A 15,318-nucleotide genomic window follows, 5' to 3' on the forward strand; every position below is an offset into this window, starting at 1 on the left:
CAGTCAGCAGAGCATGCCACCCAGCATGCACAAAACCCTGGGGTTCATCTCCAACACAGCAGAAAGCAGGCATGGTGGCATGTTCCTGTAATCCCAGCACTGGGAGGGTGGAGGCAGGAGGATCAGAATTTCAAGATGATCTTCAGCTACACAGCTAGTCTGAGACCAACTTAGATAATATGAGACCTTATCTCAAAAAAAAAAAAAAAAAAAAAAAAAAAAAAAAAAAAAAAAAGAGCTTCAAGCTGCCAATATGCAACAAAATCCCGCCCTTACCTCCAAGCTTGCTCAGGAGGTGTGGAAGGAAACAACCTGAAGCTCGGGTTGCTGTTTCCCTTCCACAGCGAAGGACCTGTGGGCCCTCAGGGAGCTCTGCACACACGAGGCTCCGCCCTCCTCCTACTTGAGCACGGTTGACTGTCCCTCACCCGGCCCTGCCCAGGCCACTGGGTGCAACACAAGTCGCCCCTGCGGCAGAGCTGTCCCCACGGCACTCACTGCACCGGGGGCTCCTGGCGATGCTGGGTCTTCTGGTGACGGTTAAGGATGGACCTCTGGTTGAAGCTGCGGCCGCAGGAGGGGCAGTGGTAGGGCTTCTCGCCTGTGTGGATCCTCTGATGCCGCACCAGCCGCTCCCCCTTGCTGAAGCGCTTGCCGCACACCTGGCAGCCATAGGGCTTCTCCCCAGTGTGCGCCCGCCGATGCACCGCCAAGTTGGCGTTCCTGCTGAAGCTCTTGCCACACTCACAGGTGTACGGCTTCTCCCCGGTGTGCGTCCTGCGATGCACCAGCAGGTGCTGCCTCCGGCTGAAGCCCTTCCAGCAGTCCGCGCACTTGTAGGGCTTCTCCCCCGTATGGCTGCGCTGGTGCACCTCCAGGTGATGCCTCTGGCTGAAGGTCTTCCAGCACTCACCACACACATAGGGCCTCTTGCCCAAGTGGGTCCTCTGATGCTTGGTGAGGTACTCTCTCAGGGTGAAACCTTTCCCGCACTCCACACAGCCAAAGGACTTCTCCTCTTCATGGGTTCGCTGGTGCCTGACAAGGTTGGAGCTCCGACTAAAGCCTTTTCCACACTCAGGGCACTGGAAAGGCTTCCAGAAAGAACTGTGGGCATTGAGGGCACCCGGCAGTGGGACCCCATGCTGGGGAGCAGGCAGGCCAGGCAGACTGGTCCCAGAGCCCCCAGGCTCCTGCTCACAGGCGCCCCCTGGCCCAGGAACCTGGATGGCAGCTTCTCCAAACCCATCGGAAGTCAACCCAACAAATGCTCTCTTCAGGTCTTCCTGCTGGGGTTTGGCCTCCTTCTCTTTGCTGCCAGCACCTGGATGGCAGAGGTCAACACTGTGGAGATGTTCCATCACAGACCCTCCAGCGGCTGCTCTCCATCATGCCCAGAAAGCAGGCACCACCCCGTCTCTCTGTACCTACTTCTCTGCTTGCTCTAAAGCAGTGGTTTCTCAACCTTCCTGATGCTGTGACAGTTTAATACAGTTCCTCATGTGGTGATCCCCAACCACCATAAAATTACTTACACTGCTACTTCATAGCTGTGATTTTGCTGCTGTTACGATTCACAATGCAGATGTCCGATGTGCAGGACATCTGACAGGTGACTCCTACTGGGGTCGTGAATCACAGGTTGGGAATCATTGCTCTAGAATGCTAAGTGACCTTGTAACCCCACCCCCCCCCCCCCCACCCCCACCCCCACCCCCCGCCTTCTCTCCCACTTGAGGATGCGAGAAAGCCCAGCTCCTAATAAGCAGGCAAGTTAACTCTGATCTGCCATGGTGGCTAGGTCAGGCTGGGAGACACAGGGTGGACTTATCACCACTGTCCCTAAAACCTGCAAAACCAGAAACTCACATAGGGTCATCTGAAAGGAAGCAAGAGACCTCCAGGCTGCCATCTCTCCTCGCATGGCTGTCTATGGTCATGGTGCAATCTCCACTTCACTAACACCCTGGGAACTGAAGGGTCTTCCCCTTCAGGCCCTGTCATGTTTTGTAGGGCTCTTTCTAATGCCCGCCCCTCCTCAGGCTTGAAGGCCCAGTCTCCCACCGTGATGCTGTGTCCCTGCTATCAAAGCCTGTCTGAAAGGTGACTCCTCTCAGTCCTTTACCGCCTTTCCTCCCTTTGTCACAGTGACCCAAGGAACCTTGTGCACTATGACCTTGCCTCCAGACGCATCCCTGTCTCTTGGTGGCAGTGGTTTGGCTCTGAGATAAGGTCTGGCTCTGCAAATCAGGCTGACCTTGAAGAAATCACAGGCCTGTGTAACCATACCCAGCTTCCTAGTATGTCCCATGGTGGCTCCCCTTTTCCTGTGGCCAGCAAGCTAAACACCTTTCACTTCCATGAACCTTGACCTTGGACGTTCTCTGCTCCTTACCACCTCCCGCCCTGATTCTGAACTGCATGACAGATTTTAATACCCTCCCACTTAATTTAAGTTCTGCTAATTCAGACTTACTTCCTTCAATATCTAACTCAGTAGGACTGGAGAGATGGCTCAGTGATTAAAAGAAATTGTGCAACCAGTGGGCCAGTTCAGATCCAGGTATGCACAGAGCCCAGTATGGTGTCATGAACCCCAATAACACCAGTATTGTGAGGGGCGGATACAGAAAGATCACTAGGACCGTCAGTCTAACTGAAAAACTCAAGCTCAGGGTTTAGGAAGAGACCCTGTCTCAAAGGAGGAAGAGAGAGTGATAAAGGGGGAAACAGGTACCCTCCTCTTTCCTTTAGGCATGAGCACAGGTATGTGCATCCATATACACACATGTACTTACACCAGAAACACAAATCTAACTCGGGGATTTCTGGAGCACATCCTGGAGATTCTATTCCCCTGGCCTCTTTTATCCTGATGTCAGCAGTTAGCCCTAACTTACTCTACCGCATGCACACACCCTGCACTCTTCCATCTAGCACTCGGCCCCTGCAGAAAGCTGCTGCTACACAGGCCTGCACACTGAGGCACTCGGTGACCACCTGCTGGATCTACACAGGCCTGCACACTGAGGCACTCGGTGACCACCTGCTGGATCTACACAGGCCTGCACACTGAGGCACTCAGTAACCACCTGCTGGATCTACACAGGCCTGCACACTGAGGCACTCGGTGACCACCTGCTGGATCTACACAGGCCTGCACACTGAGGCACTCAGTGACCACCTGCTGGATCTACACAGGCCTGCATACTGAGGCACTCAGTAACCACCTGCTGGATCTACACAGGCCTGCACACTGAGGCACTCAGTGACCACCTGCTGGATCTACACAGGCCTGCACACTGAGGCACTCAGTGACCACCTGCTGGATCTACACAGGCCTGCACACTGAGGCACTCGGTGACCACCTGCTGGATCTACACAGGCCTGCACACTGAGGCACTCAGTGACCACCTGCTGGATCTACACAGGCCTGCACACTGAGGCACTCAGTAACCACCTGCTGGATCTACACAGGCCTGCACACTGAGGCACTCAGTGACCACCTGCTGGATCTACACAGGCCTGCACACTGAGGCACTCAGTGACCACCTGCTGGATGACCCAGAGCCCAGGTTCCTTCTCTCCTCTCTCTCCAGCCCTCCATGCCCTTTAGTCACAGGTGCACAGTGAGCGTGCTGGTGTGAGCAGCCTGCCTCGTCACTGCCTTATGCTCTCTTGCTCCATCGTGTGTCCTGTTGCTAACCCAGACACGGAGCCAGCGACTCCGAGACACCACACTCCCCACCCCGTCCCAGCAGCAGCACCGTGGACAAGATTCTTAAGTCACATCGTCCACACCACCTCTTTCTCACCTGTACGAGTAAAGTCTCACCTGAAAGGACCCCACAGTCCTGTGATTCCACATACTCTCCAAAGCAGTCGATCTGAGCTGGGGCCACGTGCCTCCACTCCTCCTCGGGGAAAGCCAAAGTCATGTCTTTAAATGGCCCCAGACCCTGAAACAACAGGAGATTGCTGTAGATAAAGAAAACTGGCTCAGCTATTAAGAGCGCTAGCTGCTGTCCCAGAGGACCCAGGTTCAGTTCCCAGACCTATATGGCAGCTAATAACTGCAGCTCCAGGGGACCCAGTGCCCTCTTCTGAACTCTGAGTGCACCTGGCACACATGCAGTGCACATACACACGTACATGCAGACCATACACATCCATAGACATAAAAAATAAGAGTAAGAATAAATTAAAATAAAAACAAACATCCATACACATAAAAATAAAAAAATAAGAATAAATTAAAATGAAAAAGAATCCTAGGGCTGGTGAAATGGTCCAATGGATTAAGGTGCTGGCTACCAAGCAATGTGACCTCAATTTACTCCCGAAAACAAAAGGGTAGAAGGAGAGGACTGACTCCAGGAAGCCATCCTCTGACTTCTACTCAAGCTCTGTGCTGCATCCCCCACCACGTAGACACTGAACACATTTTCAAGGAAAGGTGGGTAGTCTAGCAGGGGCATCAGTAGGAGGCTCAAGCAGAGCAAATGCAGAAGGAGCGCGCCAGGAGGAGCTGGGGGCAGAACTGCCGTCTCCAATAGCTTCAACACAGGGCACGGTCAGGGTTCTGCTTGCCCCCCACCTCACCTGCACTCCCTCCTCAAGCTGGAGCCACCTCTCTGTAACCCTCTAGCTCCACCTTAAGGCTGTAGAGGTATATACAGGAGGTCCAGGCTGTTCCCCAGAACCTACATGAAGGTAGAAGCTGCCCTCTGACCTCCACACATGCAGTGGTATGAACACCCACTTATACAAAATACGTAAAATCTCCAAAACAGGTGTGTCGGCTCACATGGGATGTTGCTGCAAGGAAGCCAGCAGCAATCTCTTGGTCTCTGGTGCTCACAGAGGGAAGACCTGGCCCCGCATGAAGAATGGGCAGTGCTGAGGAGAAATAAAACACACAGAAGGATCAGGGCTGTGGTCTGCCAACTGAAAGGCACCCCACCCCAAACACAACCTCAGAGCCCACAGACCACAAAGAAATCACTTCAGTACCACAAAGACCCGCAGCCCTTCCCGCTCAGTCGGTCACGCTCCTGAGTCACTCATGAGGACAGCTCTCTCTGAGACCCAACAACAGTGGAAGTCTCACATGGGTGTTTTTCTCCCCACTGAATAAATAACTCGCGTATCATCAGCACAGGGCCTAGTGGTTCCAGGAGAGGAGATGAGAAGAGACCACAACTCTAGATGTGCCCTGTAAAATCAGGCAAGATGTAAAACTCTCTTCTGCTTCCCACTGGGGTAGAGGACGGAGCCTAGAAATTCAGAATTATACCTTGCCCACAGCTACTTAACAAAGTGCTGAAGGAACTGTAGGTGGGAGGGACCCTCCAGCCTCATCACCTGCCTCTTACCTTGCTCCTGGAAGGCCTGTGTCCCGTCTCCAGGGGCCTGGCTCAGCTGTTCTGCGGTGCTTGGGCCTAGACTCGGAACTCCGTCCGCCTGGGGCATCCCCCACTCAGGCTTGACTTCTACTGGCCCCAAGTGGATGCCTGATTGCCAAGATCCTCCGCCGAGAGCTGTGAGCAGCTGCTCTCCCTGGGCATGGCATGGAGCCTAAGAAGGATCACCATACCAGTTAGAATGAGACCTGCTGGCGCCTGTTAGACAGCTGAGGTAAAACTGAAAAAGCAAGCAAGGCTCGGGTGCGACTCAGTTGCCAGAGTGCTTGCCTAGCATGCATGGAGCCCTGCAGCCCTGTGGTCCATCCCAGCACCACATAAACCCAATGTGGTGGTCCAAGCCTGTAACCTAGAGCCTGTAGAGGTAGAAGGATCTCTCTTGAGTTCAAAGCCAGCCTAGTCTAATTAGAGAGCTGAAACGCTGTTTTAAAAAAAGGACAGAAAAAAGAGCAGGGAAGCTGTCGAAAGAGGGGGGATGGAAGGGATGATCACTCAGCTTCACGGAAGAGGGGGAAATGAACAGCCAGACATGGTGGCGCACACCTTTAGTCCCAGCACTCAGGAGGCAGAGGCAAGTGGATCTCCATGAGTTAGAGGCCAGTCTGGTCTACAAATTGAGTCCAGGACAGCTAGGGCTACACAGAGAAACCCTGTCTCAAAAAAACCAAAAAAAAAAAAAAAAAAAAAAAAAAAGGCCACTGGCCTCTTCCAGAGGAAGAAAGCTAAACTCTCCCTTTCCCAGGCCCTGAGCAGCATGTGTACCAGTCCATGCCATGGGACAACTGTCCCTCTACCGGCCTTGGCATCTTCAACCCAGTGTTCGGTATCCCAGAGTCCTGCTGAGAACTCTAGGTACAGGCTCACTACTGGAAAACAGCTTCACAGTTACAGACGCTCAAAACCCTAAAAGCCCTAAACCCCAAAGTGAACTAGGCAGTGAGAAACACCTGCTCTACAGAAAGTGGGACCTTGCAACCATGTTCTCATAGATATAGGCCCTGCCTATTCATTCTCTCTGTGTTTTTAATACTGATAATCAACTTGGCAGGAGCTACACTCACCTCCAAGACAAATCTCTAGGCGTATCTGTGAGGGATATGGTCTAGATCTGGTTAACTGAGGTGGGAAGCCCCTCAGTTAAATGTAGGTGGCCCTGCTGCAAGGGCTGAGGTCCTACACTGAATAAAGGAAGAAAGTGAGGGGCTGGAGAGAGGGCTCAGCAGTGAGAGCACACTACTCCTGCAGAGGATCTCCACATCCACATCAGGTGGCCTGTCCTTACCCAAATACATTTGCACAGACTAATATGCAGGCACACACAAACACACATACACATAATAAATGTTTTAATTGCTAAAACAAGGAGAAAGTGAGTTGAGTACCAGCATTCATCACTGCTTCCTGAAGGTGCGTGTAGTGTGGCCAGTTGTCTCATCTTCCTGCTACCACCCTTTCTCAGCAAACTGAGCTAAAACGTGAGCATCTTTGTCTCTCTATTAGTTCCTGGCCTTAAGATATTATGTAAACTGGGTGGTACTGGTCTACACCTGTAATTCCAGCACTCCAGAGGCAGAAGCAGGTATATCTCTGTGACAGGCAGATCTCTGTGAGTTCAAGGCCTGCCTGGTCTATAAATCGAGTTCCAAGACAACCTAGGCTACACTGAGAAACCCTGTCTCAAACAAACAAACAAGCAAAGATATTTATTTAAGATTTATTTAAGGGAAGAGATAGTTCAGTGGTTAGGAGCACTGGGTTGCTTTTCCAGAGGACCCTGGTTCAGTTCCCAGCACCCAATAACTCTACCTGTAATTCCAGTTCAAGGGGATCTGGACTCCACAGGCACTATATACATATGCTGCAGACATTATGTAGGCAAAACAGCCATACGCTTTTTTCTTTTTTTTTTTTGGTTTTGGTTTTGGTTTTTTTGAGACAGGGTTTCTCTGTACAGCTCTGGCAGTCCTGGAACTCACATTGTAGACCAAACTAGCCTTGAACTCAGAGAGTGCTGGGTTTAAAGGTGTGTGCTACCACTGCCCAGCTAGAAAAAGATATTTAAAATATCTTTTCTATTTGCATGTGTATGTGTGGTATCTATGCAGGTGTGTATGCATGTTCAAGTGTGTGTGGCTGTACGTGCATATGTCAAGGATAATGGGTGACCTCAGTGTCTCCCTCTATCTGGACCTCATATACTGAGGCATGGTCTGTCACCTGATTTCTTTTTTTTTTGTTTTTTGTTTTGTTTGTTTGTGTTTGAGACAGGCTTTCTCTGTGTAGCGTTGGCCATCCTGGACTCACTTTGTAGACCAGGCTGGCCTCGAACTCACAGCGATCTGCCTGCCTCTGCATCCCGAGTGCTGGGATTAAAGGCGTGCGCCACCACGCCCGGCTCTCACCTGATTTCTTGCTTGCTGGTTTCACTAGTCTATGGGGTCGGCAACTTCACCTCCAGAGTGCTAGGATGACAGGGGGACTGTCTCACCCATCCAGCACTCACACCGAGGCCTGGAAACCAAGCTCCAGTTCTCATCCTTTCATCACAAATGCTTCACCCCTAAAGATGTCTTTTCATATGCCCTGTTCTTTTCCTCCTGAAAACCCTTTCTGCAACAGAGTGAAACCACACATCGTGGGTTTGGCATGCAGAGCCTACAGTGGACCCAGAAAACAATCACAACTGCTTTTGTTGGACTTGAGGCTCACTAGGGGGTCCCTAATGCCCAAACCAAAGTATCAGGCTCTTCTGCCCATAGACATCTTTCCTAGAGATGGCTTTTATTTTTAATATTTTAAGTATGCACAACTGTGTGTGTGTGTGTGTGTGTGTGTGTGTTCACGCATGTGAGTACAGGCATATCTGCCACTGAGCATGTGTGGTGATCAGAAGACACCTTCCACCTTACGATAGACTCTTGCAGATCATGGCTGAGTATGCCCGGCTCCCTGGCCTGCAGGCTTCTGAGGGCCCTCCTTCCTCTGCCGCCAGTCTCACTGCTAGGATTCCACACGCACACTATCTCATGTGGCTTTCATACAGGCCCTGGAGTTCTAAACTCAGGTCCTCAAGCTTGCATGGCAAGGGTTAACCCACTGAGCCATCGCCATAGCCCCTGACTCTTCTTGCTGAAATGGCAGCCACTCCCCAGAAAAGGCCCTCTGGAGGCGAGGGACAATAGAGAAGACCCTACGTCTCATCCATTCCCGCCACTTCCTTAACCTCGTCATCTCTGATTTCCACTCCAACCAAGCAAGGCCTGGACACCCTCTTCTCACCCACCGCCTTGGCCTCCGGCGTGCTCCCCATCAGGTCCTCCACCACAGCCACCAGGGCCTTGCCACTGTCTGGGCTGTGTTCTCGAATCCATGTGTAGAACTCTCTGGGCAGGATGGTGAGGAACTGCTCCAGCACCAGCAGCTCCAGGATCTGCTCCTTGGTGTGCAGCTCGGGCCTCAGCCAGCGCCGGCACAGCTCTTGGAGCTCCCTGAGGGCTTCCTGGGGACCAGCGGCTTCTTGGTAGCGGAACTGGCGAAACCTCAGCCGAAATGCCTCGGGGCTAGAGTCCTCCCCGCCCCTGCCCCAGGGCAACTCTTTCTCCAGCTTCACCACCGGAAGGCCCATCTGCTGCTGAGGATCTTCTGCCATCTCCTGACGCTCTTTCAGCATCTTCAGGCTCCAGCAAGACTGAGGACGACAACAGAGAGGACACAGAGGAGGTCAGTCCATCCAGCCCTGGGTCTATATCAGTGAGTGTTCTCAGGAAGCTGACATCTGTCTTGAGCATCCTATCAATTGACGTGGGTCTGAGGTGCGTCAGGGCGGTAACAACAAAGCAAACAAAATCAAGTACAGATCTTTAAGGTTAGAACAAACAAACTCAAGCCAGATGTGGTGGCGCACGCCTTTAGTCCCAGCACTCGGGAGGCTGAGGCAGGTGGATGACTGTGGGTTCGAGGCCAGCCTGGTCTACAAAGCAAGTCCAGGACAGGCAAGGCTACACAGAGAAACCCTGTCTCAAAAAACCAACAAACAAACAAACAAACTCACTAGTGGCTTGACTATGGTGGTGTGCTCAATCTGAAATCAACACTGCAGGGCCTAGAGAGATGGCTCAGTGGGCAAGACCACTGTCTGCTCTCCCAGAGGTCCTGAGTTCAATTCTCAGCAACCACATCATGGTGGCTCACAATCATCTATAGTAGAATATGATCCTCTTCTGGCACACAGACGCACATGCAGATAGAGTACTTACACATACATACATACATAAAATCTTTTAAAAATAAAAACAATGCTGCACAGGCTATTGCACTGCTCCTTGTTTGTTTTTATTTTTGTTTTTCGAGACAGGGTTTCTCTGTGTAGCCTTGGCTATCCTGGACTCGCTTTGTAGACCAGGCTGGCCTCGAACTCACAGCAATCCGCCTGCCTCTGCCTCCCAAGTGCTGGGATTAAAGGCGTGCGCCACCACGCTCGGCCTGCACTGCTCTTGATTGCCCATCATAACTATGGTAAAACCCTGCTGAAGACCTAATACATTTGGGCGCAGTGAAATCAAGCTGGAATTGACCTGGAAATTTCCTGTTAGCTAGTTTTCTTTCTTTTTTAAGACTTATTTATTATATATACAGTGCTCTGCCTGCATGTACACCTGCACACCAGAAAAGTACACCAGATCTCGTTATTGATGGTTGTGAGCCACCACGTGGTTGCTGGGAATTGAACTAAGGACCTCTGGAAGAGCAGCCACTGCTCTTGACCACTGAGCCACCTCTCCAGCCCTTGGCCACTAGGGGAGAAATGGCATCACTGGTGTAACCCAGAAGTGAAGTCTGCATGGTGCAATAATGAATGACCTGCCGGATAAGCTGTGTCCACTGGTGCAATAGTGGCGTGAAGCTTCTGAGGTACCCAGCTGCTTCCTGACTGGACCTGTGGCTTGCTCTACAGAAGGGAACTCATGCCTGGCACTGTAAACCTGATCAAAAGCCCACAGCCACAGAGATTATGGACCTAAGGGAGAAACTACTGCTGTGGTTTTGCTAAAATAGACATAGTGTCAAACCTTTTAAATATTTATGTTTATGCCCATAGATTAGTGCTGCTCTCAGCCTCAGCTCAGGAAGCCTCTTTCTACTCAGGGTTAATGCAGAGACTCATTTCTGCCTAAAATGCTGAGAATAAGTGACTAGGGGCGTTCAGCCCGACATCTGTGTCAACACTGCTGCACAGCCAAAGCTCAGAAAACAGTGGAAGAGGGAGAGAAAGAAGGGAAGAGTCAGAAGATGGGGAAAGAGTAGTGTGAAATGCTGTCTTCTTCTGGACACAGCACAGCCGCTGCACTCTGAACTTACTACAGCCATGGTCACCTACACAGATATGCATAGGCCAAGCCAGTAGAAACCAGTCAGCATTCCAACAATGACAAAGAGGGCAGGACTATGCGAGGGAGAGGTTTGGGTGTTCCTGAGAAGAGTGGAAGAGGGGAAGTTAAGGCAGATATAATCAAGATATACTGTATCTGTGTACATAACGCCAGAGAACGAGTAAAAGACGAGACAGAGAATATGGAAGCCGCAGTAAATGCCTTCCTCCCAAAATATGGGAGGTTTAATAAGGAGAAAGATGGGGCTAGAGAGACAGCTCAGAGATTAAGAGCACTTGCTGCTCTGGCAGAGGACCTAAGTTCAGCTTCCAGCACACATGTGGTGGCTCACAACTCTGTCTGGAACTCCAGTTCTAGAAGATCTGTTGCCTCTACTACCAGACTCTGCGGGCACCAGGCGTGTGGTAAATAGACATATATGCAGGGGAAAAAACAACAACTCACACACATAAAATAAAAATACATCTTAAAAAAAAAAAAAAAGACAAAGTTGGGTATTGTGGTGCACACCTTTAAAGCCAGCACTCAGGGAGGCAGAGGCGGGGGGGATCTTTGTGAGTTCCAGGCCAGCCTGGTCTACATAGAGAGTCCCAAGACAGTCAGAGCTACATAGTGAGTCTCAAAAAAAGCAAAGATTAGCAGGCATGTCGTTAGTTGCCTGGAATCCCGGTACCTGGGAGGCCAAGGCAAGAGGATAGTGGGTTCCAAGCCAGCCTGACTAAAAAGCAGGAAGAAAGGGAGAGTTTGAAAAGAGAGGAGAAGAGAGTGAGAGGGAGGAAAGGTATGACAGGTGGGAGGCGTACATTACACCAGAGGAAAAAGAGGCTGCAATGCAGACCATAAAAAGAGTCTTGTTTACTTCCGGGGCAGGGAAGCTGCAGAAAAACAGGACCGAAGGCCGAATCACTAACACGCTCTGCTCATCAGCGCAAATAGCGGGCGCCGGGCTACAACCTCCTGCTACCTATTCTATTGGGTGTTTGCGTATTTTCTCTAGCCGCCCCTCACACCGGTCTCTCTGCAGCATCGAGCTTTCTCGAACGTCCCAGCTGCTGCCTAGCTCGGTCTGCCAGTGCCCCGAGGGCAAGAGGGCCTAAGGATCTTGCCTCTCAGAAGGTGCCGCGTGGCCATTCTCCCACTGGCCGCCCCGCATCTGCATCTAAAATCGCTCCAGAGCCCCGGGGTCAAGGTCTTCCTGCGGTTCGTGGGCACCCTTGCCTTAGGCCCCTAACCTGGCCCGGCCCCGACCCGCGTGGACTTTACCTGAAACCACGGCTGTGCGTGGAGACACGACCTCCGGGCCGCAGTTGCCCCGGCGAGCAGCAGTCCCCACCGTCCCGCCCCGACCCCGCCTCGGCCTTGACTGCGCGCTCAGCACCTGCCCCGGCCAGCGCGGACCGGAAGTAGGTGGCGGATGCTGTCAGGCAGGTGCCCTATGGAAAAGGGACCCGTCCGTTCCTCTCTAGGACGCTCGGAGGTCCCAGAAGGAGGTGTATCTCTATGGTCCGTCATGGCCATTCCAGGCTCCTCCCATCTCCTGGCTCTATTGCACCTCCATACCTTTTTTTTTTTTTTTTTTTAATGAGTCTCTACAAAAGGAAGCTTTTCCGCCCTCGGCTAAGAGATGCTTTATTCTATGGGTATAAACATAATATTTTAACATTTTTATGTGTACTTACATCGAGTGTGTCAGAGGACAACCTGTGGAGTCTAATTCTCTCCTTCCACCATGTAGGTTTCAGGAACAGAATGTCAGACCATCAGGCTTGGGGGCAAGTACCTTGCCCCACCGAGTCATCTCACTGGCACTGAACATAAATATTTAGAAGGCAACTGTGTGAGTATGGAGAAAGGGAGCTGAGTGGTAAACATGCGTGTATGCGTTCATTCTCTCTGCTCTTGACTGTGGGTGTCACGTGACCAGCCGCTTCCCGTGCCTGCTGCCTTGACTTCCCCACACCAAGAAAGTGTAACCTGGAACTAGGACCTAAAAGCTGGTTCTGCTTATTTCTTGTTTTTCTCTTTGTTTGTTTTGCTTCGGTTTTTGTTTTTGTTTTTTACGCTTCGGTTTGGTTCAGTTCGGTTTTTGGGACAAGATCTCTCTGGCTGCTGGGGGACTTGTTATGTCGACAAGGCCGGCCGTGAATTCATTGAGATCTGCCTCTGCCCCCCCCCCCCCCAGTGCTGGGATTAAATACTACCAGCACCACGCCTGACTATTGAGTGTATGTTTTTAATCTTTTTTTCTTTTTTTTAAATTTTATTTATTATGTATATAGTGCTTGCCTGCATGTACACCTGCAGGCCAGAAGAGGGTATCAGATCACATTATAGATGGTTGTGAGCCACCATGTGGCTGCTGAGAATCGAACTCAGGACCTCTGGAGGAGCAGCGAATGCCCTTAACCGCTAAGCCATCTCTCCAGTCCCGTTTTTAACTTTTTTATTTTAATGTTTTGGGTTTTTTATTTTTGGAGGGGGAGGGGTTGATTGGTTGGTTGGCTTTGGTGTGTTTTGTTTTGTTTTGTTTTTTGAGACAAGGTTTCTCTGTGTAGCCTTGACTGTCCTGGACTCCCTTTGTAGACCAGGCTGGCCTCAAACTCACAGCAATTCGCCTGGCTCAGCCTCCCAAGTGCTGGGATTAAAGGCGTGCACCACCATGCCCAGCTTTTGGTGTTTTTTTTATTTTGTTTTTTCAAAACAGGGCTGTCCTGGACTCACTTTTTAGACCACCCTCGAACTCACAGAGATCCACGTGCCTCTGCCTCCTGAGTGCTGGGATTACAAGTGTGCACCACCATGTCCGGATAGTTTTAATGTATTAACTATAACAGAATTACTATAAAAGACATATATACAGGATTCTCTGGAAAAACAAAGAAACATCTTGTGATAGGAGAGTTGTCTTAGAGCAGTGTTGTGGGATATTTGATCACACTATGAACCCCAAGTTTGTGTTGTTTGCGGGGAGCCATGCCAAATTCTTCCATGTTAGAAATCCCGTACTTGGGCTGCACACTGTGACCTTCGAGTTGCTGACCTTTGCTGGAGGAGGTCTTGTGTTCTAGGCTATCCTTGGACTATTTACCTTCGAAAGAAGTAGGGAAGTGCCACCTGGGAACCACCCAGAGGATCAAGGAAGTTCTTACAGGGAAGCTATTCAGAGAAATAGAATTTCTTACAGTCAGAATAGATCCTATTGACCTTGCTATATAAAGTCTTACTCATCTGCATTAAAGAGAGTCTTGATCAGAAATTTCCAGACTTGACTCACTATTCGTCACGTCTCTGTATCCTACTTTCAATCCCTACACTCCCTCTTTCAGGTGAACCCTGGTTCGATTTGTCCCACGAGCTGGGTCACATCAGTTGTTTACTGGAAAAACTTGTTTCCTGTGATGTTGATCAACTCTAGCACACACCTTTAACCCAAGAGCTTCTGCTTGAGTATTTAAACAAGATTAAATAAGGGTAACCCTGGGCAGAGCCAGCAACCAGCTGACAATGAGTGGACACAAGGGGGAAAAAACAGAGAGAGTGAGAGGAAGTCGGGAGGACAGATTGAGAGATGCACAAGAAGTAGAAGAAAGGGACATACCGTTTGAGGGTTTTGTTTTGTTTTTTGTTTTGTTTTGTTTTGTTTGTTTGTTTGTTTTTGAGACAGTGTGAAGAATGGGGCCTCCTTTTCCTTTTGGGAAGGCAGCTGAGTAGGAAGTCAGCTGGGTGCTTTCTCTGCCTCTCGGAGATGGCAGGTTTTCACCCCAGCATCTGGCCCTGAGACTTTATTGGTAAAATCAAATAATTGAGATTTTGTACAAAAAATTAAAACAAAAATAAAACAGAAAAACAGAACAGGTGCCATTTTTGCTTTATTTTGTCTGGTTGTTTTTATTTTGTTCTGGGTTTGTTGTTTGTTGTTTTGTTTTGTTTGATACAGAGTGTTTCTGTGTAGCCTTGGCTGTCCTGGAATTCAGTCTATAGACCAAGCTGACCTCCAAAGTCTGAGATACAGTTGCCTCTGCCTTCTGAATGCAAGGATTAAAGGGATGTGCCACCATGCACAGTTTGGAATATAACTCTTCTTTTTTAAAGATTTATTATGTATACAGTGCTCTGCCTGCATGTATAATTGCATGCCAGGAGGACATTAGATCACAGCATAGATGGTTGTGAGTCACCATATGGTTGCTGGGAATTGAACTCAGGACCTTTGGGAGAACAGACAGTGCTTTTAACCTCTGAGCCATTTCTCCAGCCCTGGAATATAACTCTTTAATGTCATTAATTCAAGTATCTATTGTGATTATATTCTTTTTTTGGTTTTTCGAGGCAGGGTTTGTCTGTGTAGCCTTGGCTGTCCTAGACTCGCGTTGTAGACCAGGCTGGCCTCGAACTCAGTGATCCGCCTGTCTCTGCCTCCCGAGTGCTGGGATTAAAGGCATGTGCTACCACGCCCAGCTGATTATATTCTTCTTTTTAAAATCTGCTTCATGCACTCAAGAGGC

General features: G+C 50.2%; 1 protein-coding gene across 2 annotated transcripts; it reads right to left on the minus strand.

The window, feature by feature from the left end:
- Positions 1–459: 459 nt before the first annotated feature.
- Positions 460–12,217, minus strand: Zscan25 (zinc finger and SCAN domain containing 25). 2 transcript variants are annotated; one of them, XM_051162880.1, is made up of 6 exons: positions 12,077–12,213; positions 8,707–9,111; positions 5,376–5,577; positions 4,808–4,899; positions 3,836–3,959; positions 460–1,324 (listed from the first exon to the last, which is right to left on the minus strand). In XM_051162880.1, exons 2-6 carry the CDS (start codon positions 9,091–9,093, stop codon positions 495–497), a joined length of 1,635 nt encoding a protein of 544 aa, XP_051018837.1. In that variant the 5' UTR covers positions 9,094–9,111; positions 12,077–12,213; the 3' UTR covers positions 460–494. The 2 variants fall into 2 exon arrangements, 1 of the variants encoding a protein (XP_051018837.1); XR_007832395.1 differs by lacking the exon at positions 460–1,324 and having other exon boundaries at positions 3,845–3,959; positions 4,708–4,899; positions 12,077–12,217.
- Positions 12,218–15,318: the final 3,101 nt, after the last annotated feature.

The sequence above is a fragment of the Acomys russatus genome, chromosome 19 (assembly GCF_903995435.1).
Source record: "Acomys russatus chromosome 19, mAcoRus1.1, whole genome shotgun sequence".
NCBI lineage: Eukaryota > Metazoa > Chordata > Mammalia > Rodentia > Muridae > Acomys > Acomys russatus.